At 53.8% G+C, this 21889-nt stretch overlaps 10 protein-coding genes across 10 annotated transcripts in view; 5 read left to right on the forward strand and 5 right to left on the reverse strand.

Annotated features, from left to right (window-relative positions):
- The window catches only part of BU25DRAFT_415203 (uncharacterized protein), a gene marked incomplete at its 3' end in the record, with an annotated part of 2744 nt that extends 2515 nt beyond the window's left edge, over nucleotides 1-229 (forward strand). The window contains exon 4 of the mRNA XM_033707489.1: nucleotides 156-229. Coding sequence (XP_033556667.1) covers nucleotides 156-188 — 33 coding nt within the window. The remainder of the gene's footprint in view (nucleotides 1-155) is intronic.
- Nucleotides 230-1448: 1219 nt separating this feature from the next.
- On the reverse strand, nucleotides 1449-3096 carry BU25DRAFT_415205 (uncharacterized protein). Its single transcript, XM_033707490.1, has one exon. The coding sequence runs from the start codon at nucleotides 2981-2983 to the stop codon at nucleotides 1736-1738; it is 1248 nt and encodes a 415-aa protein (XP_033556668.1). The 5' UTR covers nucleotides 2984-3096; the 3' UTR covers nucleotides 1449-1735.
- Nucleotides 3097-3843: 747 nt separating this feature from the next.
- BU25DRAFT_415206 (sphinganine hydroxylase-like protein Sur2) lies at nucleotides 3844-5480 on the reverse strand. Its single transcript, XM_033707491.1, has 2 exons — nucleotides 4755-5480; nucleotides 3844-4705 (listed from the first exon to the last, which is right to left on the reverse strand). The coding sequence occupies exons 1-2, from the start codon at nucleotides 5395-5397 to the stop codon at nucleotides 4092-4094; spliced, it is 1257 nt and encodes a 418-aa protein (XP_033556669.1). The 5' UTR covers nucleotides 5398-5480; the 3' UTR covers nucleotides 3844-4091.
- Nucleotides 5481-5938: 458 nt separating this feature from the next.
- On the forward strand, nucleotides 5939-6683 carry BU25DRAFT_462805 (translationally controlled tumor-associated; the record flags this gene model as incomplete). Its single annotated transcript, XM_033710553.1, has 4 exons — nucleotides 5939-5953; nucleotides 6082-6193; nucleotides 6252-6389; nucleotides 6439-6683. 4 exons carry the CDS (start codon nucleotides 5939-5941, stop codon nucleotides 6681-6683), a joined length of 510 nt encoding a protein of 169 aa, XP_033556670.1.
- A 1686-nt stretch (nucleotides 6684-8369) lies between these two features.
- On the forward strand, nucleotides 8370-9421 carry BU25DRAFT_209490 (uncharacterized protein). The gene has a single exon (XM_033701181.1). It carries the CDS (start codon nucleotides 8712-8714, stop codon nucleotides 9354-9356), a length of 645 nt encoding a protein of 214 aa, XP_033556671.1. The 5' UTR covers nucleotides 8370-8711; the 3' UTR covers nucleotides 9357-9421.
- Nucleotides 9422-10654, reverse strand: BU25DRAFT_209491 (BCNT-domain-containing protein). The gene has a single exon (XM_033701182.1). The coding sequence runs from the start codon at nucleotides 10570-10572 to the stop codon at nucleotides 9487-9489; it is 1086 nt and encodes a 361-aa protein (XP_033556672.1). The 5' UTR covers nucleotides 10573-10654; the 3' UTR covers nucleotides 9422-9486.
- A 60-nt stretch (nucleotides 10655-10714) lies between these two features.
- On the forward strand, nucleotides 10715-12570 carry BU25DRAFT_402482 (uncharacterized protein; the record flags this gene model as incomplete). The annotated part of the gene is made up of 2 exons (XM_033705045.1): nucleotides 10715-12303; nucleotides 12361-12570. The coding sequence occupies exons 1-2, from the start codon at nucleotides 10858-10860 to the stop codon at nucleotides 12568-12570; spliced, it is 1656 nt and encodes a 551-aa protein (XP_033556673.1). The 5' UTR covers nucleotides 10715-10857.
- A 60-nt stretch (nucleotides 12571-12630) lies between these two features.
- On the forward strand, nucleotides 12631-13390 carry BU25DRAFT_209565 (uncharacterized protein). The gene has a single exon (XM_033701183.1). The coding sequence runs from the start codon at nucleotides 12817-12819 to the stop codon at nucleotides 13252-13254; it is 438 nt and encodes a 145-aa protein (XP_033556674.1). The 5' UTR covers nucleotides 12631-12816; the 3' UTR covers nucleotides 13255-13390.
- A 2306-nt stretch (nucleotides 13391-15696) lies between these two features.
- On the reverse strand, nucleotides 15697-16239 carry BU25DRAFT_452006 (uncharacterized protein; the record flags this gene model as incomplete). The annotated part of the gene is made up of 1 exon (XM_033709776.1): nucleotides 15697-16239. The coding sequence occupies exon 1, from the start codon at nucleotides 16204-16206 to the stop codon at nucleotides 15697-15699; it is 510 nt and encodes a 169-aa protein (XP_033556675.1). The 5' UTR covers nucleotides 16207-16239.
- A 542-nt stretch (nucleotides 16240-16781) lies between these two features.
- On the reverse strand, nucleotides 16782-21675 carry BU25DRAFT_377630 (uncharacterized protein). The gene is made up of 2 exons (XM_033704149.1): nucleotides 18744-21675; nucleotides 16782-18692 (listed from the first exon to the last, which is right to left on the reverse strand). The coding sequence occupies exons 1-2, from the start codon at nucleotides 21507-21509 to the stop codon at nucleotides 16803-16805; spliced, it is 4656 nt and encodes a 1551-aa protein (XP_033556676.1). The 5' UTR covers nucleotides 21510-21675; the 3' UTR covers nucleotides 16782-16802.
- Nucleotides 21676-21889: the final 214 nt, after the last annotated feature.

Raw genomic sequence — 21889 nt, forward strand, 5'->3', positions numbered from 1 at the left:
ATGCGGTGGTGTTCTCGCCAGACGGACAGCTGGTCGCCTCAGCATCCGGCGACAGGACAGTGCGAGTGTGGGAGACGGCGACAGGCACGTGTCGTAGCGAGCTGGAGGGCCACACAAGCACTGTCAGGGCGGTGGTGTTCTCAACAGACGGACAGCTGGTCGCCTCAGCATCCTACGACAGGACAGTGCGAGTGTGGGAGACGGCGACAGGCACGTGTCGCAGCGTGCTGGAAGGTCAATCTCCGTACATCTACGCACTCGATTTCTCGCCGGATGGTCAATTGTTGCACACTAACGAAGGAGACATTACGTTGCATCTATCCCTAAATCTAACCACACCTGTCCCGCAGGAAGAGCAGCGTTTGTGTTTCTCAGTAGAGGACCAGTGGGTGTTGTGCAACACGCAGCGCTTTCTGTGGCTGCCGTTTGAATTTCGAGCATTCAGCACAGCAGTGTGCAGAGACATGGTCTGTCTTGGGTGTTGGTCTGGGCGCGTGGCTCTGCTGAGGCTGCGATAGAGGTGTGCGCAGGGTTCTACGGTTGTTTGCAGTAGCATGCTCACAAACGCATAAAGTACTGGTTGGAACATCTGAGATGCGAGCACAGATCACGTCTACAGTCGTTATGATGAGAAATGCATTAAGTTTACATAGTGTCCGTAAGACCTGCCAGTTGGTTTGCGCTCCTGCAGCACCAAGTAGCTACCAATACTTGAAGCATGTACGCGGTCTCCGCCCCGTCTTGCTGACCATGACATTGCAGAGGTTGTGTGAGGATTGTAAGCAGTAACTTTTTCGGTACTGCAGTTGGGTCGCATGCGCTAGGCGAACGCTTCTTCGCCGGCATCGGTGCGCAAAGACGATGCCCAGCCATAACCGCAGGCGATGCCATGTAAAAATGCCAAGTTATCTAACGTTGTAAGCAGCGGGTGTGGCGCGTAAGGCTGTCTCGCGCTAACCATTGTTAGTAACGGTTCGAATCGAGGTACCAGCTTGTACGTCGAGGATGTGTGAAACCCTGCGCGACAGCAGTCACAATGCTTGTGGCGGGCGTCTGCGTAGTATTGCAATGTCAACAGTCTTCGACAGAATATGTGTATACGTTGCAGGAGGAGAAGGACTGCTCTGGTGCTGCTGTAGAGGGATGAGTTTGTCTTGCAGCAAAACAGGGCATCGTACAGAACAGGCACGGAAGATTTCAACGCGACGGTATTTTTTTTAGCTGCGAAAGTGTCCGCATATGTAGGATTATCGACAGCAGATTATTACATCTAGTGCATAGCGATTGGCAAGGCGTGGTGGAAGCAAGAAGCCTTCGGAGTTGAAGTATCGGTGATTTTGTTCGATGCGGGGGGCTGTTCGAACTGCAGGGAGGGAGGTTACGGTAGTTTCTCTGTTTTCTGGGCGACTTCACGATCTACATTCTGAGTAAGAGTTCTCGGATGGGCAAGGGCGAAGGAGGAGCGGCAGTGGGACATAAAAAAAGACGGAGTGCGAAGCCTAGTGAGAGAAGATCGCTACTTATTGAGTTTGGCCGACAATAGTAAGGATGGTCGAAGTGAAGTAGAATCGAGGTGACGGAAGCAGCGACAACTTTCAAAGGAGGCTAGTAAAGGCAGCAGCGCAAACAGTATGAGGCAAGAACGCTGAAAACGCCAAACTATGTCTTGTCAGTACTCGATGTTAAAGGACTCACTTTGTCATTGAGTGCGATATGCAGTCCCTCATTCAGATCTCTACCCGCGCTTTTGTGGCCTAAGAGCATCCGGAACAACATCCACATCGTCACCGTCCCATTTATCTTCAGCATACTCTTCACCAATACCTTCAAACCCCGGGCTGGGTGGCGGCGTAACATGCACCATCTTGAACTCTTCCCCACCGTGTTCCTCCTCTCCAAACGCGCTATACATGCTAACTCGACTCGGTTTCGGCAGCAAGCGGCCCTGAAACTCCATCGTAGCTTCACCCTTGTTAGCCTTACGTTCAAACGATGTCCTCGCCATCATGTTACGGTACTTGTCTAACCGCTCTTCTAGCGACTCCATAGGATCATAGCGCTGTGTACGGGTTTGGTGGGGAGCCGATGTGGGGTTATTGTACGAAGCGATTGATGTTGCGAGTGTGAGGCGCGAGGGTGATGAGTAGATGGATGACGCTGGGCGGGGAGGGTAGATGGGTGGTCCTGAGGAGCCGAGGACAGAGTCGCGGCGCTTGAGGTTTGCGTGAGAGAGAAGGGGGAGTGGTGCGAGTGTATCGTTCTCGATCGTGTGGACAGCGTGAAAGGAGTGGGTCGATTTGGTAAAGTGTGGAGTTGGGGACTGGATGAGGATGCTGGCTCGTGGGAGGTCTGGGACGGGCTTGTTGTTCCAGCCTTCGATGATAGTTGGTATTGTGGGATCGAGAGGGGGGATGGGGCCAATATTGGGATCATGCGTGTTTGTTGTCCAGTCCTTCGGGTTGTAGGGATCTGAGATGTCCAAACAAGCTTCCTCCTGGTCGTCCAGACAATGACGAGCGGTGACTGGCACCTCGTCAAGGCTATCTCGTGTATATTGCGTAGGCTGCCTAGATCGCCGAAGATATGATTTTGCGTCACGATGTAACTCTCTCAGCTCTACGCCGAGGTCGTATGCATCCTGAGCTGCTTGGTCGCCGTTTGTGTGGGTATGCATCCAGTATCGCACGAAACGTAGCCGTTTGCTCTTGATCTTGTCTACACCCTTCTGGCCGCCACTGCGTGACCGGTGATGGCCGTTCATGCCAGCGAAGATTGCAAATAACGCACCCTCATCTGAGCCGATGCGTGCCAGCATACAGGCTGGACAGCCATTCTTTTGGTACGCCCACTTATCTCCGGTGTCGATGGGCGGAACACCTGGCGGGGGAGATTCAGCGAGCGTCCACTCCGCAATGAACATCTCGACGACTGGCTCCAGTTGGCGAACTCGATATTCATCTGCCTCAGACAAGATCTTAGACATGATGATTGGGTACAGAAATCGCCCAATACCAACTTCAAGCTCGTACTTGATCCAGGACCAGATATCGCCGATTAGATGGGCATCGAGCCCCTTGTGAGTGCGACACAGTAGCCCATGCGATGACAGAGGTGATGAGCGGAGACGTCGTGGTAGCTTTTTGATGGCAGCTTCGGTAGCCTTTTCGTGCTGAGCCCCTCCAGGAGTGATCGGGAAGTGAGGGTCGTTGCGTAGAATGCGCACTATACTCTTGATGTCTGAGCCGTGCAGACGTTGTGTTTCCATCTTTCGAAAAAGTAAGGGCATGGTGGAGACCTTGTAATACGAGCCGAGGAAGAATTCAGATTATTGGAAGAAGCGTATCGTAGGGTTGTGCTACTTGTGTGCAAGTGGACAAGTTTGTGAGTTTGTCCGGGTCGATGTCTACTTGGCAAGATATCGAGACGCAATATTTAACGGTATCCAGGCGAGACACTATGTAGGCTCAATGTCATTACTTAGGGCGCGCGTGACTGCATTGTGAATGGATGTTGGGCGGTTCCAGTTGCGCCTAGGGCAGCCTGAAGGCGAGCGCGCAGTGTCGGGAACATTGTAGACAAACCCGCCTCTTTGTTTCGAAAAGGTCCACCACATGAGCGCGATTGAGACATGGATGGGGCACGAAAGACAGGTTTCGGACGTCTCGCTTGTTGCATGGTGGGTTGTGCGATGACAACTCAGGTGCATCGACTACCTCCCCGGTGACTGATACTCCGTCATCGAGAGTTATGGCGGGGAAGCAAAAATCTGCTCCTCGTTAGCAAATCCCGCAATGGCATCTTGTTGCTAATCTGATAAAATGCTCGCATGGGGTAGTCAGGTCGTGAAGAACAAAATCGATTTAGTATCGTGATCCAATCGCCCGTACGCCAAATCCAAACCTCATAAAGCCCATAAAGCGAACGATGGGCTAGTAGCCACAAAGCAAAGAGGTCCCCAAAGCGCCACGCCGGGCAAGACATAGATGTCGAAGAAATGTTGAGTAAAGTAATACAGTTGAAGGCGAATATTGGGTACCAGAAACTATACATTAGTTATCGCAGATACATGTATGCAACAAGTCGAAAAACGCTTAACGTGAGCTCTCAGCTCGTAAAACACCGGCTCCCCTGCCATGTAGGTTTTGGTTGACTTTGTTTGTCAGGTCTTTGAAATTTCCCGCTGACGATGAGATACTCAACGCTTTCTTTCGCGAGATGCGAGGTGTTGATGCTCCCTGTGCCCGCAAACTCTCGTCGCTTGTAGCAACATCCGCCAATACGGCGTTGAGCTCGTTCTCTTTCTCTTGATCGAACTTCTCCTGTGCAGTGCGACGCGCACGCTCGTACTTTGATGCTGTGTCACCCTTGTACATGGTGCCGCCGATGCGGTCGAGGTAAACGAAGAAAGGTTGCGAGAAGTTGGTCTTGATGCCCCAGCTCTGGTGGTGAATGTCGTGGTAGGCAGCATTGTTGGGGAAGATGTAGTGGAGAGGGTCGTAGGGGAACTCGTAACCGCTGTGGTCGAGCACTGTCTTGATGGTTGATCCAGTGAAGAACCACATCGACTGGCGCATTGTCATTCCTGTAAGCAGGTACCCAAGACCGCCGCCGAGGGTGTCAAGAGCAAATCCCTCGAGTGGGTGGTTGTACAGAGCGCCGTAGGCGTAGGGAACGTAGAGGCGGTGGTGGCGCGAGTGGAAGGTCACTGCTGCTGTCAGCTGCGATACCGTGGAGTTGAACTTCGTGGTGCTTACCATAGAGCCACTTGTTCATGTGCATGGCGCGGTGGAGCATGTACTCCCAAGCGTCAATGATGATGATAGCAGCCATGAATTGAATCGCAGGTACTGCATACCAGTACAGGAAGCTTGCAGTGTTGAGCTCCCACGAAGCAAAGGCAGACAGTCCGGGGTACCGTCCTCCTGCAACAACTGCTGCCAAGGTGGGCTGTGCTGCAGACAGCTTGGAGGCCAGTGCGGTGGGGTTAAGTCCAACAGTCGACAGGACGAAGGGGATGGCACGCTGTGCGAGACGCAGCTTCTGCGCATACCAGGCTACGTCGTACTCTGATGTGCCGGTCGTCGGCGCATCATCGTAGTAAGAGAGCCCCATAAGGGCTATCGACTGAATAACCTGCTGCAGAACAACATCTCGAAACACCTCCCATCGCGTGACATGGTTGCGCTTGAGCACTTCGGCGGGCGTATGCAGACGGTACTTGGCGAAGAGGTCGTATACGTCGATTACGTGGAAGATCAGTGAGACGACCCAGTATGCGATGATGGGCAGTGCTGTCTGTATGGCGGCGTCTGAGGCCCAGAAGACGAGCTGTGGGAGAGGCTTGAGGGTGTGTTCGGGCAGTGGCGGCAGGTCGTAGGAGGTGACGTTGCTCGCCATAGGGGCGGTAGTGTAGGTCGCCGTGCTATGCAGTGTGTTGTGTGAAGGTGTGGTGCCTGGCGGCGAGATATGTTACTGCTGCTGCAGGGCAAAAGACAGTGATGCTGCGCGCACTCGGATGCCGCGGAACAAGGAAATTAGGGGGAAAGAACGTCACGAGCGCGAGTTGGAGAGGGCTGACGGCGCAATTGAGTCTATAGGGCTCGAAAGGAAAGGCTGAGGTGGGCAGAGCAGAGTCGGGGGTCGTGTGAGAGTGGTGCTGACGCTGCTGAAAACAGGCGCAGGCATGCATAGGTCATGATTCCGTCTCCCGTCCGAGTTCCCGATCGCGCCCAGCATTGACTGGCACTTCGCCACCAAGCAAACCGAGCAAAATGGCGGGCCCGTGCTTGCATGGATCCAGAAGCAGGCTAGTGGCCGAATTTGGGGTGCAATTTTGGCGGGGCAGAAAACATACCAACTCCCTTCGATTTGCTTTCCTCTTACCCTTCAGACCTCACTCACTCACTTCTCTCATTCACAAACCCTCACAACCGCCACCATGATCATTTACAAGGTGCGTTTCTGCTGTTGCTGTTAGGTGACCTGACTGCGCGCCTGCCCCGCCTTCCTCTCTGGGCGCCAGCATGTCCCGCACCTATCGAAGCCTTTTGCTGGCCACTTTTCGCTAACAACGTCTTTCAGGACATCCTCACCGATGACGAGATCATCTCCGACTCCTACGACATCAAGGAGATCGACGGCGTTGTCTACGAGGCCGACTGCAAGAAGATCTCCGTTGGTGGTGAGACCTTCGGTATGCTGAGCCCCACCATAGATCGTTACTCAAGGAGAGGGGCGCTAATAATGCGCAGACACCGGTGCCAACGCTTCCGCTGAGGAGGCTGAGGAGGGTGCCGATGACCAGTCCGAGACTAAGATCGACGTCGTCTACTCTTTCCGCCTGAACGAGACCGGCTTCGACAAGAAGGGCTACCTGACCTACCTCAAGGGTGAGTTTCAAACATTACGACCTTTTCAACGATGTTCTGACAAAAGTAGGCTACATGAAGGCTGTCAAGGCCAAGCTCCAGGAGAAGGGTGCTTCCGCCGACGAGATCACCGCTTTCGAGAAGGGTGCTGCCTCTTACGCTAAGAAGATCGTCGCCAACTTCAAGGACTACGAGTTCTTCACCGGCGAGTCTATGAACCCCGAGGGCATGATCGTCCTCCTCAACTACCGCGAGGACGGTGTCACCCCCTACGTTACCGTCTGGAAGCACGGTCTCTCCGAGATGAAGGTTTAAGTTCTCTCAAGGAGGGGCATGTGTGGAGGAGTGGGGTTGAATTGGTTCATTGATTTACGAATACCTATTGCATGATCGGATATGCGCCATAGTGCGAAAAGCGACACGAATCTAGACGACCCTTCAGCCATTGCGGCAACCATCTACGGATCCAACTTGCTGTGACTTCGATGTTCGACGTGGAACTGACCTTGAATGAACTCTGATGTGAGAAGGGAGCGAAGACTGCACCAGAGACTGTTATCAGAGTAGCCCCAGGAAGTATTCAGCGTCTAGCTATCGATTTGGGTCTACAAAGTGATGAGGCTCCTAGCGCGTCGGCGGTTGACCAATCAAAAACATGGAGGTTGTCTACTTGCTATTATCTCCCAACCGCACTTCCTCTACACTACTCTGGCGCTTATACATTGCAGTGTTGATCGCACGTGCTCACGCGTGGAAGGAGCGCGATTGAAGATTGGCCCCTGCGTTCCGCCGTCACCAAGAGCCATCGCGGCCTCAGGCATCGTGTTTGCGCTTTTGGCGCTCACTCTGTCACCTCTCTCGCCCACTCCATTTCTTTTGAACGTTTGGCATCCTTTGGAATTGGTTGGCCCTAGAACGCCTGCATGGCTCGTGGTCATGCAACAGCCACCCCGCTTGGCCCATCCAAAGGGCAATGGTGGTGATGGTGTGGGCCAACCCGCCTCGGTACCACCATCAACCCCGCGGAAGAAGGGCGACGCCCTCAGCCACCTCAGTAGCTCGCTCGAAGAACAATATCAATTGGGCTTCAGATCTTAGGCTGAGCACAGGATGCCAGTTCATAACAGTCCACAGCAGATTCAGTAGCCAACAGGATCCAACCTCTTTTCTACTCTCGCAGGCCAGCCCTCGACGAGGCTCTGGCAGCATTTGCAGCAACAGCGACAGTCATACCTAAAGACCAACGATGGGATGCATTGTTGAGCACCATTCGAAGTAAGACCCAACATGAGTCGCCAATCTCGAGAGCAGGAACGCCTATGAGCGCACGAAACGTGCTCCTAAAAGCCTCCATTCCTTAGCCGTGTAAGTAGCGTCCAGGATTTGTTCTTACGCCTGGGTGCACGTGGCGTGTCGTTCAGTGGTATGTTTGAAATACTTTGGTGCTATCCTGCAAAGAAGTCCGTCACACTCCATCTTCGAGCGACGCCATTTCCATTTCCAGTTCCAGTTGTTCAGATTGTCTGTTTGCCCTCCCTACCGTCAATGCCAGCTCTCTTGTTAGATCTTTTGGCAGCAGGCAACTCTCTTATTTCGTACTTCCCATCGCTCGATGGCATGTATGTGCGTTTCGTCATTCCAGGTACCGACAATACATAACAATTAAAGACACGCCTCGATCGCGAGGCCTTTTCGAAAACTACAGGCAAGATGCATCAGCGTCTCCGCGTGCAGCTATCCCGGATCATGGGTCTCTCACGGAGGAAGATGAGGATGACTTCGTGACTCCCCCATCACCACAGGCATCGTCCAGATCACCATCGCCTTCGGTCACCTCCAAACCCGCGAAAAGAAGAGTAGAGGCCAATGCCCACCTCTCCTTGCAGGGCACCGCCCGGAAATGACCCTCCGACGGTTCGAATGAAAGTGGAAAGTCCCCGAAGTTGACAAAGACCTCGAAGGGTGAACAGCCTTTCAGAAAGCCACAGGTACCAGCTGCATCTAAGCCTACACAACCCCTTTTCAAGAAGCCTTCCCTGGATATGGCCCGCTCCTTCAATGCCCTGCCTGTAGCTCAGTCGACTGTCAACACGTCGTTCAACACTGCGTCCTCTTCCCAGCAGATCCAAGCGGATATAGCAAATACGTCCTTTACTTCGCATGTCGACCATACAGAAGCTCCGCGCACTTTCATGACGAGAAATCAACGATGGCCAACTGAAGTTCAACCCACATCCAGAGAATCTTTCCGACGCTAGCTTCGACCCGCTTCGACTTACTTTGGAAGTTTCGATCTATGGTTCAGCACCATCGCACTCTGATCCCCACATCTCTTTCATCCCCATGGCCGACGGGGGTGTACCAGGAGACATCGTTGCCGACTCCATGAAGGAGTGTCTTGACGCTGAACGAAGTAACCTTCTCGAGCAGATTTGTGACCCTGTCGAGCTGTACGAGTACGTTCACAGGAACAGCTCGACATCGAGGAACGGGTCTGACAAGTCCCGGCAGGCAGCTTTGCGTTTGGGGCTAGAAGGGAAGCTCAAGCTGCTACTGGAGTCAGGATTCTCCCCTCTCAATTTACAGGTTCTAGCCAAGCACATGTCACGCCTCGTCAAGAAACAGCACCTCCCCCAGGAATCGAAGCTCCAAAGGCCGCTCGGGAAAGCAACATACTTTTACGGTGTCGCAGATCCCTTGGGAGTGCTGAAGCCCGGAGAAGTGCACATTCCGTGCTCCTCGTCTTTTGTTGACGAAGTGACTAACGAGAAGTTTGATGCCAACGATGACCCAAGCGTCGATGGTGTCTTGCAGAAAGCTTTCGTGTTTAGAAGCGCCCCGTCGCTCCTTGGCATCGTTGCGACGTTCCTGGAAAAGCAGTCCTATCTGGAGGATCGCGGGTTCAGGAGGACGAGCTTGCTAGTGTGCTGGAGCAGCGGATCTCATAGAACGAGTATCGAATATCCACGAGTGCCCGGGTACGTGTGACAATGGCTCGGCATTGTTCAGAGTGGGGTAAAGCGATAACAGTGAGATGGGGTAGAGGTAGCGAGACGGGGTAGAGAGATAGTAGCGAGACGGGGTATCATAACTTGGCGAACGCATCCTCCAGCGCGTCCTACGCCAACGCCGTCGCATTCGCAACTCTGCCTTTCCGGCCTTCCTCCTCGCGTCGTGCCTCGACACCAGCCAGGAAATCTCGTCTGCTCATGTAGTTATCCTTGGATTTGCCGTGCTCCTGCAGCTCCTCGGCAATGCCCTCTTTGTCCACGAAGCCCGTCCAGTCCATACGGCTCTTGTCCACGACGTTGAGTTTTGTCGCCTTCTCGGGCTTCTTCGGCCCATCGAGCGTACTGTGCGGCGGTGGTGCGGCGGGTAGGGCGGTCTTGCGCGGCCATGTGAGTTGGTGCTCGGGCGCGAGGGCGCGGACGTAGCCCGTGGGGTTGGGGTCGAAGCGGCTTGGGCGTCTTGGCGGACGGCGAATCTGCGCGTCTGCGGTCTTCGGCGTGGCGTCTTCAGCGGCTTCTGGGGGCTTGACGGCGGATGCGGGTTTCCAGCCTTCTGCGGTGTACGCTGCGAGGGCGGAGCGCGGGATCTGCTTCTCCTCTGTTGTGTGTTGACCGGCGAAGACAAAGGTCTTTGTGACTGTGAGGAGCCCTTCTTCAACGGGGGGGTCTGCTGTTTGGGTGACTGCTGGGGCGGCGGCTGGGGCGGCGGCTGGGGCGGCGTCTTTGCTTGCAGAGGTCTCGTGGACGGGCGCTGGCTGTACGGGGCGCAACGGCGCGGCCATCAGCTGTGCCCATAGTGCTTCGACATCCACGGTCGCCCCCTCTGTCCTCGCCAGTGGTCTCGTCGCCTTCTGCTCCACTGCGCGCTGTGCTCTGGTCTTGATCAGCCCACCTTCGCCGCCTTCGTCTTCCGACACTGGCAAATCCTCGCCGCCATCGTTGCTGCCCTTCTTCCGCTTCTTGGCCCTCGTCTTCCGAGCGGCTTCTATCGTGGCCTCATCACCGGAACCGAGTTCGTCGTCGGTGCGCGCTTTCCGTTTCCCGGCGCGCCCTGTTGGTGCTGCTGCGTCTTCCTCCTCGGATGAACTTGGGGCGTCGTCGGCGGGGACGGAGTCGGGGTCGAAGTCTTCGTCGGAGGATTCGTGGTAGGGCGCTGCAGGCTCGTCGCCCTCGTCTCCGTACGTCTTGGGCGCCATGTGGAGGATGGTGGAGATGTCGACCTCCAAGTCATTCGCGTGAAGCCGAACATCGACGCGAAGACCACGGCGGGTTAGCGGCGACGGGGGGTGGCAGCGCCGACGGGGGTGGCAGCTCCGACGCCAGCGGGGTGAGCCCGTAGGCGCGTCGCGGTCCTGACAACAGCCGGGCGCGCGCGCTTTGCTACCGACCCCCGCAATGCGCCTGCCTCCGTAACTGAACACCACAGCAAAGGACGCGAAGAACACGAAGAACGCGAAGAACGCGAAGAACGCGTGCACAAGATGGCGCCCGTCGACACCGACGCTGCATCGCGCAGCAACAACCTGCCCATCCTCATCTTCGGCGGCCAGACGCTCCTCGTCGCTGGCCTCACTGCCCATGTCCTCCTCACTACGCGACGCGCTGCAAGAGCCCTGCCGCCGTCTACGCGGACACGCTCGCAGAACGAGATGCGCCGCCGCCATGCGCGCATCTTCTCTGCCATTGCGCTGCTGTCGCTGGCGAGCGTGACGACCTTCTCCGTCGTCTGGCGCTTCATCTCGTACGTGCAGTGGGCAGAGCTGGCGAAGCACGAGACGCCCGGCAGCTTGTGGCAGGGCTGGTACGGCACCGGCGACGGGGGCGTAGGCAGCTGGCACCTGGCCGCCTGGATCAAAGACATCGATCTGGTTCGTGAGTCCGACGCTGTGGCTATACTCGCACCCGAAGGCTTCTTCTACACCGCACAGCACTTCGTGGCGCTGCTGGCAAGCGCCATCTTCATCGGCGTCCAAGGACACCGCCGCGACCTCTCGCCCTGGACCATCGCATCCTTCGTCACGCTGGGTGCCTTCGGCAGCCTGGGCTATGCGCTCAGTCTGTTCTTCGTCGCCATCCTCTACACACCCGTCACCGTCCACAACGACGACACGCCCCTCCACGACGCCCTCTTCACCCCCAGGCCAGCCGTGTACTGGGCGCCCATCGTCTCCTCGCTGCTGGTCCTCAATGAGCTCCCCAAGATCCTCCTTCATGGCGACACGTTCCGGCTTCTGCGCCTGGGCTACCTCCTCACCCCGCTCTTTCTCGCCTTTGCGCCCCAAATCACACCCGTGGCCCTGGGCATCTCGCACCCCACCAAAGCACACGCCCACCGCTCCTACGCCACCGTCTTCCACTTCCTCTCCATCGTCGCTTTCGTCTTCTACGCCCGCGTCTTCTACCTCAACATGCGCCACTCCGTCCCCCCACCACCCCCCCACCACATCTGGGACGTCTTCTCCAACGCCGTGGGCCGCGAGGCATCGCGCACAAACCGACTGCTCCACGGCCTCGGCGCATTCACGCGCAAGCTGAGCAAGATATCCCAGCATCCCGCAGTCAGCGTGACCTCGCTCGACGTTTTGCTCACAGGCGTGTCGTTGCTGACCTGGACGTTCACGCGCGACCTCGACGTCGAAGCGCTCCTCGACAGCTCCATCCTCTCCTTCTTGGTCCCAAATCACAGGCAGCACGTCCGCTTTTTCGAGCCCATCATCAAGCGACTCGATGCTGCCACCAATCTCTCCGACCCCGCCGAACTCATCCCCACCACCACGCCCAAGAAGCGCGGGAGGAAGAGCAACGCTGAGAAAGCGGCCGAAGCGTCTGCCACAGGCGCCTCCGCGTCGCCCGAGTCAGGCCGCGCAGGAACGCGTCGCTCCACCCGCCGCTCTGCGCTTGCTGCATTCGATGACGCCGTGGAAACGGTGACTGGCACAAAGACACCGCAGAGTCAGACCGTGAACGATTTTGCCAACGCCGAGCCTGAGGAAGACGACGCAGACGACACGTACGTCCCGGATGAGAAGACGCACCACGAGATCCAGGAAACAGAAGCCGACGGCGCATCAACAGACGACTACGTCGAAGCCGCCGAATCAACCGCACTCGCCATCTTCCTCACCTTCCTCGGCGGGCTGGGGCAGTTGGCGAGCGCAGCGCTGGGCGCTGAGGTTGCGGGGCCGCAGGAGTAGAGGTTCCGGGTTCCGCAGACTCGAAGACTGGTAGCACTGGCGTCGTGGGACTCGCTTCTTTTGTTTCCTTGTGCTGGCCTCTCCTCGCCGCCAGCTACGAGGTATCCTGTCTACGATGGTTGGAGACTGTCTTGTGTTGGATGCCCAAGCCTTGGGCGTTAAGGCGTGTTGCGTGGTGGGGTCAATATGCGCGCTCAAACGTCTATTTGGTTGTTCATGACTTCGTTTCGATGACCGTTAGCTGTGATGGGAACGAGATCCATTTGTTGTTGTTGTTGTTGTTGTTGTTGTTGTTGTTGTTGTTGTCATCACTGTCTGAATACAACTGGCATGGTCACCACAAACAGCACTCTGCTCCCGAAAGCGGTGGGTTTTGTGAAGCCCAGGATCCTGAATCTAGCGAAAAGAGCGGGAGACGTAGAGCACGTAGCCTATCCTTTCTCGTGTCAAAACACCAGCCTGAACTCTAGCCAACAGCGTCTCCATCAGCACCTTCTCCGTACCCGCCTCTTCACCTCACCCCTCCCTCCCTCGCTCCGCAACCTCCTCCCATATCCTATATACTCTCCACCCCTGTGGACAAACCCTCCCACCCCCTCCGCCGAACCTAGTCTCATTCCGGCTGTGTATGAGGCCAAGAACCACTCGTTTCTGGAAGCACTCGGTGCGCCGTGCACCGACTGAGGACCTAGTTTTGGTCAGGGCCAGCATTCCGGACAGCAGTGTTGTGAAACCCTTGTTATCGAGAATGCCGATGACAGCATCGCGAGCGGCTCGTCCGAGACAGGGTGCGCTTTATCAACAGTGTTGCACCGCTCCTACACAGAACGAGAGCAACGGTACAGCTGACAACGCAAGTCTTAGTATGAGTGTTACTATATTTTATATATCATGCAGTTTGTTCACCTTACACAGCTTCTTGCGCTTTGTTGGGTTGTTACGGAGACTCTAAATTGCCTGTTAATTTTAGGATGTTAGGTTTGTGTGACTGGAGTATGGAGTGAGTGTAAAGCTGAAGATGAGTATGAGGGTGCCATGGAGGATGTCAGAGGCACGTGAGTTATCGTCGGTGTTGAGGAATACGCTTGTTGGGTACATGGGAAGAGAGATAACAAGGGCAGTACATGAGTGTCACAAAAACACCCTACTGTTTGCAGCACTGCTTGCAACGCAAGACATATTTGGTCTGAGCATCTCGTGGACTATCTCCTTCAGTAGTGAAATAGAGAGGTATCGGGAGAGTGAGATGATGGGTTTCTGTGAATAGATATAAGAAGGCGTGGAAAGTATCTAGGTATGGAACTGGATAGTTGTATCGTTTGGACAAGCACAACTTCATCCGACCTTTACAAAGGAACCTGCTTGGTGTGACGCGGTCTCGTGGTGCAGACACCACACGGCAGTTGATACTTTGGATTCTTACTTGCGAACATGACTCAGAGACTCTTCAAAATTATGTATAGATCCATAACGTCATCCGACCCTCCTTTCCACTTTCCATCACCCTCGCCCTACAACCTTTAATTCCGCCAGCCGCTGGATTTCATCGAGCCCCTCTTCTCCCCTGAACACCTGCCCAGACGTCTTATCAATGGAAGTACATATTCTCTTTGCCGCACGGCCAGTAGTGTCCGCCGTCAAAACATTCAAGCAATCAACCGGCCCATAAGGTTCTGCGCAGAGAACACGGAATTCCTTGAGATTCTCAAACTCGCCAATTTTGTGCACTTCAAAATGGTAAAACCACTCCCACCCCAAAGCTGGGCTCAAACTTGAGCCGCTGGAGCAAGTGGGCGATGGGCTTGAAACATGCGAGAGGGGTGAGGCCGATGTCGATTGTGTCGGGTTTCCCGTTCAAGCAGACGCATCTGCACGCCGCAGCGCAGCGCAGCATTAGCAAATAAAAATAGTCCGGCGAGCGCTGGCTCAACACTCACTGCACCCCCGGTTTGGATTGTCCACCTCAAACAACCCCTTCTGGTACACGTTCAGCCCATGCTTGCGGCTTTCCCGGCAAATATGCAGCACTGCGGGCGCGGGCGTGGACGAAACTAGGTAGTCTGACCGACGCTTCTGGCCCTTGTTTTTCGCTCATGATTCCCCATCGAGGGCTCTTCACGCTGATTGAGATGGTGCGGGGCGGGACGGTCAGTTCCCATGTTTGCATGCGGAGATTGTAGGGGAGGCGAGAGAAGGGGTGGGATGTGGTCATGCTGGCGAATCCGATTCCCAGGCCGATTTGTCACAAGCTAGATTTGCCGTTGGTTCGTTTGTCGCAGACATGTTTCAATGTCTTATATCGGTCTCATTGTTGGGTGATTGTTTTGTTATCTGAGTTGCATGACTGGGAGGTAATTTGGAGGATGAGGTTAGACCATTCGGGCACAGCTGCCACCAACGCTCGTGTCAGTAAGGATAAGGTAATAGACTAATGACCTTTTGCTTTGGAATGCAGGTCCCGCGCCCTAGTGTCAGTGAGTTTGAGGATAGTGATGTATATGAGGATGTTAAGAATGGGCTCAGTGGTGCGACCGATGATGGTAAGGTCAAATTCTCAACGAGCTTTACACGTCGACTTACTCTACGCCACCTAGCTCATATTTCTTGATTGTATTGTTCGCTGATGTGTTAGACTTGATACCGTATTTCTTGAAAGTCGCTAGTCTTCTCACGCTGGGAATACGTTTTTGTCTTTTGTTCATTTGCTCGATCATGGTGAACCTGATCACTCTTCGGAAGCTCCTATTGAGCCTGCAGCAAGCTTCTGAAAGCAGTCAGCAACACGATGAAATGCCTCTTTAGCCTCCCAAGGCGGCATGCTCTTCGCTCTCTTATCACTCTCCGGCCACGTCCTCACCAAGGAGAAACTCATCATATCCAGATCTCTCGCCCCTTCACCTGCGCGCATGGCTGGAAAAGAGAACACATACACAAACACTGCATACACATCCGCTTTTTCGAGAAGAGCTAACTGCATACTAATATAATCAGCCTGCTCGCGCTCGCTCCGAGTTGGAATGGTGTTGTTTTCGAAAAACCCCGTGCCATCGGGATTCGTGCCTTCGAGGAGGATGAAGCCGCCGTCGCCGCGCGCGGCTGCGCCTTCGTACGCGCAACACCCTAATTCTAGAACTGCGAGGGGCTTGTCGCAGCGATGACGTTCAAGACCGGTAACATATGCTTCTTCGCTTTCGCCGCGGCGGTAATAGTCAATGCCCACGATATCGAATATGCTCCAAACCACATCCCGCGCTCTTTGAAGTTGTCTCCGGGAAAGATGCCCTTGCTGAAAATCGAGTACTCGCAGCCTGCAACAAAGGCGATGTCGACGCCTTCGGCCCTGAGCTGCTCAGCCGCTTGCGCCGCCTCTCCCATATAGACACGCGTCTTATCTATGCTGGCGTTCATCTTCCACGGATTGAAAAATACTGTGAGGCCCACGGAATGAGCAAGGCGCGCGGCAGTGACCAGGCGATGGATCTCTTCGCCCTCGATCCGCACGGCGTTGGCGTGTAGGTTGTTGGCTATGACGCGCATGTCGTGTCCAACCAAGGCGGGATTGAATGGTTCAACGGAGAATTCTCCTGTGTCGTTGAAGTCTAGGCCGACATCGTAGACTACTCCGCGGTACTTCATGGTCAGTCGCTTTGATCGATTGGTAGGGATCCAGCTGAACTGCGTGGAAAGGTTGGCGCGTGAGGCTGAGTGGTTCTTGTCGCGGATGCTGGTTCATATATGTCCTTATGAGATACTCGTATTTCATGCGTTCCAGCATATTGCCAAGAACCACGCGGAAACGGCTGCGGGAACGGCTGAGATCCGAACGGAGACCAGGTCTTGATTATGGATACTGCAGAATGCATCGGGGTGGATGAATCCGGCAAAGGAATATCGTCGCGCTTAGCGGAGTGATAGAGTCCGTACAGTCAACAGAAGAAGTGTGCTGTCCGGGTTCTTCGGCATGTTCAGATTCTTGAATTTCCAAATTGTAACATAGGCAGCAAAGTTGTAGAGATGAGCGCCAACCGGCGAAAATACGTATTGGCCGTATATCTCCACTGTTAGCACTAAGACCTGTTGTTAGCGTTGTGTAATCTTACCAACGTCCGAATGAACGAGTAATGTCCTTAGGAGTACGTGGTCTCACTTCCACCTTGTTCGGTCTTGCGAAATTCCGCCCACGGTTCTTTGTTTTCATCCTCGAGAGTTTTGCTGAATTTAGAGCACTCTACCTATACGATTGTCCGGGCCCGACGGAGTGTAGGCACCGTCGGTTGTCTCGCAGCCCTGATCTTCAATAACTTCCTACGCCATCTCAAAATATGCCTAGCAATGCAAGTGGCAGCCTTCAATTCCCTAGCCTTCTCAATCTTGAGCATATCGATCTGCTCCTGCTGTACCCCATACTCGTCTCGGATCTTGTTCAACCATTGCAGCCGTGGCACCGGCTGCTTGTCAATAATGATCATATCTGACGATATACTCTGCCACATGTTCTGATCAAATGGCGGAAGGTAGAGCAGCTTGTGTTCCTTGTTGCAAATCAAAGGATGGAGATCGTCTGCTTGTAGCTTCCCGTAGCAGGCTGAGCACAGCTGCACGCAGAGACAGTGTTTGCACACCCAACAGTCGGCCAACATGTCTTTCCATTGTGTCTCACATTCCCCATCGCAGTCGTAGCCTGAGATGTACGCTTTCGGCGTAGCATCGACTGATGTAAATACGCCTGGATCATTTTCAGCCTTGTCGACAGATGTTGCTAGCGGTGGAACGGGGTGGACACCACTTGAGTTCGGATTAGCGGGCTTCAGAGCATCGGTAGCGCTTGCATCAGTTGTACAAGGCTTTTGCGACTGGTGCGAACTCGTCGCTTGCCATGCTGCAACGGCATCGATGTCTTTGTCAAGAACAGTCAGTGTCTGTGCAAGATTCTGGAAGCGAAGTTGGAGAGAATCATCATTCGCATCCTCAGGCCACTTGTCGAAAACACTACAAAGTCGTGCCTGCGCTTCCGCAAATGCCGATTGATGGTTCCCCTTAAGGCGGTACAGCCTCGTCAAACATAGACGAGGGTCCGTTTGACCTTGGCGATTGTTGCGGATCACCGTGTTGTTCAACTTGGCAAGCGCTTCCAGTTTGCTGACATAGCTCTCAGAGGGACTTGATGATGCTGCTGGAGTTTCAGTAACTGCCTTATCAAGAAGGCAAGGAGCTAGTTTGCGACTAGCGTTGTAAGCTGTCCACCAGGACGATGATGGGTCATCAGACCTTCGAATGATCTCTTCCCACAACTGTATGCCCCGGTCGTGGTTGTGCTGGGATCGACTCCCATGGAATCTAAGGGCAGCTTGGAAGTATTGCAATTGTCCTCTGATATAAGGATCAAGGCCATCTCCTTGGTCATCGATCGTGGAGGTACTCGCAGCCATGTGGTCAATGACATCCTGATACAACGAGCAGATTTCTTCCACGGCTTCGACGTGCTTTGCAGCAACGATGATACACCCATGGATTTTGTCGACCCTTGCCGTCTTCTGGAACCAATAGATGAGACCTCGTTCCTTATTTTCAGCGTTTCTCCAGCTTCGCATGAAATCTGTGATCGAGCGATAGCTCTTCATTTCGGTCCACGTTGTGAAAAGCCCCGAGAGCGCATGTTCATGAACGCTTCCTGGCCAAAGCTCTGCATCCACATCCTGGTCCAGAATGTCTCGGAAGCATTTGACAGCTGGGTCGTAGTCCTGGCACTGTCTATAACAATCGCCTTCTGCCAAAAGCACGGACCAGTATGCAAGCCTGTACTCCTTGTCAATCTCAAAAGACGGCCCGTTGAATGACTTGAACTTTTGTATGTACTGCAGTGCTGCGTGGAAGTCCTTCAGCTGTTCGTGTGCACGTGACAGACCAAGGGCCACGCCCCAACTAGTCCTTGGGTGTTGCTCGGCTTCTTCGAACGCACGAATAGCTTCTCTGTAATGTTGAAAAGTCAAGTTGGTCGCGCCCTTACGGTAAGCCCATGTGTAATCATCGAGGTCGAAATCTTGCATCTTGACCCACTGGATGAAGTGATCAACCTCAAGGAGAGTTGGAGGCGTGTTCTCGTCGAAAGACTTGCCAGCTCCCTGCCCGAAACTGTCAGCCAGCTACTGGTCATTATTTGAGGGATATCTCACCTTGACTATAATGCCATAGGATATCCAGAGATAATCCGGGGCTGCTGTTGTCGTGCAGCTGAACCAATGGTTTGCTAATCGTGCTGCCACTCGTTCCAGGATCAAGTACTTGTTTGCGGAGTCTGCAACGACCTTTCTGACCCATTCACTTTTCTTCGCGTGTTTTCCATAGCCTTTGGCTACATGAGGGTTCTTCCAGAACTTCAGTAGAGGGTCGATGAAATCATCTTGGTAGAGCCAATCGTACTTCAGCCAAGTCAAATTCGTCTTGAGGAACCATGCGTCGATCAGATCTGGCTCGTAAAACAAGTCAACAAGTTTGGCCCCGATCTCGGTCAAGGATTGCCTATTGGGTTCGAAATCGTCGAGCCTCTCTACCAGAGTCTTGAGGTGCTCATAGAACCACTTCGAGGCATAATCACGCAGTTCTCCGAGGTTCTCATCTTTCTGGGTATCGCAGAGGACGTCGACACACGTGCCAATGATTGTGACGCTCACAACATCTTGATCGCCGAGGTAAATATGAACTTTGTGTGCCATGGTATCGAAGAATTCATCGAATTTAAACCTGGTGTAATCAACTGCGTCGCATGCGTTCCTGATGAACCGACGGCAAAGATCGACCTCAGCTCGGCTGATTTCTTCAGTGTGTAGATCCGTAAGAGCCGATCCAGGGTTTGGGGCATCGCTCGCGGATAGGATGTCTTTGTAATCGTCAGATTTGAAACTGACCCCACCTTCCTTGTCGATTTTGAGCAATGCTGAGTACGTGGTGGCAACCTCAGATTCTAGAAGAAATTTTTCGCCCAAGGCAAAGTAGAGAGCGCTTTGAAGAAACTTGATCGAAGGACTACCGATCATGCCAGAGACCCACACGAGAAGCTCGTTGAGCTTTCGAACTTGGTTTGAATCCAGTGAGGCATCAAGAGCCTTTAGGTTGTTTCTTTGTACAGTGTTGATGTCGTCACTGTCGTTATTGATGACTTCTTGAACCTTTCGTTCTGTATCGCAAGCGTTGATCTCTGTCATCTTCGCCTCGAGGCGGGCATAGTTCCCACGAATATTCTCAACCAAAAGCTGGATGTTCGATTCATTCAAGATTGCTTTGAGGTCTGGCTTGGTCTTGCATATGTCCATAACACGGGCCCTTGTGACGGCTTCCAGGTCACTTGCATTCAGCAGTGGCGTCAACCGGGGTTGGTCTTCTCTATCACTCTCCAGTGCCGTCGGCTTGGCAGGGTCCTCGGATGGATCCAAGGTGATGATGCGGATACCCTCGACACCTTGTGGACTTTTTGAAAGTGCTTCGTCACTGCCCGATATGAAGAGACGAATGGAGACTCCACCGGAGCCAGTCTGGGACGTGGCATGATGTACGATGGTCGAAACGGTTGCCTCTAAGTTGTCAGGTTGACCTCGACCGTCGAGTCCATCTATACAAACGAAGTAAATCCCCTTCATGTGATTCTGTAGTCTTTGTACAAGATGCTTCCACCGATCTTCAGCTCGCGCGGTACTCGCTGGTCGCCCGCACGCGTTGGCCACCGCTTTCGCGTATCCAACATCTACGGCTGCAAACTGGTGAATGATAGATCCAACGCACTTTTCAAGGGAATCGTCCTTGTCGGCACCATAGTAGTAATAGGCCAGGTAAGTTTGGTTCGGCCCAGCCCCAGCCCGATATGTCTCTTGAAGATACGAGATGACATGGTTAGAGACGTATGTTTTCCCGAAACCAGAGTCGGCCTTCAAGAGAAGCACCTTGTTCTCGTGTTGGTTGATGTCAGCCCATTTCATGAACCCATCAACAAGCTCAAGCCACTTCCCAGTGTCTTTCACACGAACTTTGCAGATCTCATTGTGCCGCTTGTCCCACGAGTCTTGTTCACCAGGTTTTTGAAACGCCAGACTCTTCCATATCTTGGACTTATCGTCGTTATGTTGATCCTTGGTGGTACGACCGTCTATGGTTGCCTTCATGTCCTGAGTAACGTTCAGTACCTGCTCGTTGACTCTGTATACGTGCTCGAGATATTCTTGGATTTCAGACTGGTGACGTTTTCTGTCCTCGTCAGATTCACGAAGATATCTCGCAAGCCCCTTGACGTCCACCAATATTTGATCGACCTGGGCATTGGTGAAGTCCTTGATTCGCATCTCCATGAGATTAAGAGATTCTGCTACACCGGCATCCGAGTTAAAAAGCAGGACGCCGACCATAGTCTTGAGTCTCTCCCTCCTGCTGGTGGCCAGACTATACGAAGACCGAAGAACGCCAAGGAACTGAGACAAGATGTCGTATGCGGGCTTGCGGAGGTGGTTTGGCAGTCGAGAACCGGATTTATCACGTTCTTGTTGCAGGAAGAAGTTCAGACGTTGGAGGAATGCTGATGAGCGCTCCATCAAGGTGACGAAGCCATCCAAGACGTCGCCAAATTTTCGCGCCGCCGTGATCACGAAACTAATCGCATTCCAGCACTGAGCGGTTGGACCGAAGACTATGCTCGCCCCTTGTACGATGATGTTTCCGAACTGTTCAAGACAATACCCAACGTTGTTGAGCACTTTCCGAGCATGTTGATGGCTCTTTGTTGCGGAACGCTGTATGTCTTCGTCGATTTGGATTTGGAAAGCCGCGAAGGTGGTTCTGGGATCCAGCTTCTGTCTCGTGATTTTCTCATACTGTTGTACAACTTGCGGCCAGATCTCGTCGAGGTCTTTGTCCTCGTCAAAAGTCGGTTCCGGGTCGTCACGCCCACGGCCCATATTGCAGGTTCTTGGGAGATCAACTTCCCAGGATCAATGATCAACGGTGCGAATGCCTCCCAGATTGCTGATAGCCGTGATGTCTGTAAGGATGAGCCTGCAATGCACAGAAGACTTGCTGCTTTTGAGATCAAAGAAAGTCTAATCTCATGTCGGTACATAGAACAAGACTCGGCTGAGGAGTCGAGGACGATCTCAAAGGTGGTCAGCGCCGGAGGGATTCGGTTTCAGCCCCCAAATCCCAGCCACGCCTCCTCACGCTCTGCGTCCATGATTCGCTGAGGACTGGCATCACACCAGCCCAATCTCAATAGATCGTGACCGGTCAAGAAAGTATTCCTCTGGATAAAGTGCTATTGGATGTGGAATTGCTGCATGAT

The sequence above is a fragment of the Macroventuria anomochaeta genome, assembly GCF_010093625.1.
Source record: "Macroventuria anomochaeta strain CBS 525.71 unplaced genomic scaffold BU25scaffold_44, whole genome shotgun sequence".
In the NCBI taxonomy this organism is placed as follows: domain Eukaryota; kingdom Fungi; phylum Ascomycota; class Dothideomycetes; order Pleosporales; family Didymellaceae; genus Macroventuria; species Macroventuria anomochaeta.

Bases quoted from the DNA above. Each gene is read 5' to 3' on its own strand.
- BU25DRAFT_209565 (XM_033701183.1), top strand. From the start codon at position 12,817: ATGGGAACGAGATCCATTTGTTGTTGTTGTTGTTGTTGTTGTTGTTGT.
- BU25DRAFT_209491 (XM_033701182.1), bottom strand. From the start codon at position 10,572: ATGGCGCCCAAGACGTACGGAGACGAGGGCGACGAGCCTGCAGCGCCC.
- BU25DRAFT_377630 (XM_033704149.1), bottom strand. From the start codon at position 21,509: ATGGGCCGTGGGCGTGACGACCCGGAACCGACTTTTGACGAGGACAAA. The intron at 18,693-18,743 runs GTGAGATATCCC...AGTTTCGGGCAG, and splicing joins CCTATGGCATTATAGTCAAG to GGAGCTGGCAAGTCTTTCGA.
- BU25DRAFT_415205 (XM_033707490.1), bottom strand. From the start codon at position 2,983: ATGTCTAAGATCTTGTCTGAGGCAGATGAATATCGAGTTCGCCAACTG.
- BU25DRAFT_415206 (XM_033707491.1), bottom strand. From the start codon at position 5,397: ATGGCGAGCAACGTCACCTCCTACGACCTGCCGCCACTGCCCGAACAC. The intron at 4,706-4,754 runs GTAAGCACCACG...TGACAGCAGCAG, and splicing joins CATGAACAAGTGGCTCTATG to TGACCTTCCACTCGCGCCAC.
- BU25DRAFT_209490 (XM_033701181.1), top strand. From the start codon at position 8,712: ATGGCCGACGGGGGTGTACCAGGAGACATCGTTGCCGACTCCATGAAG.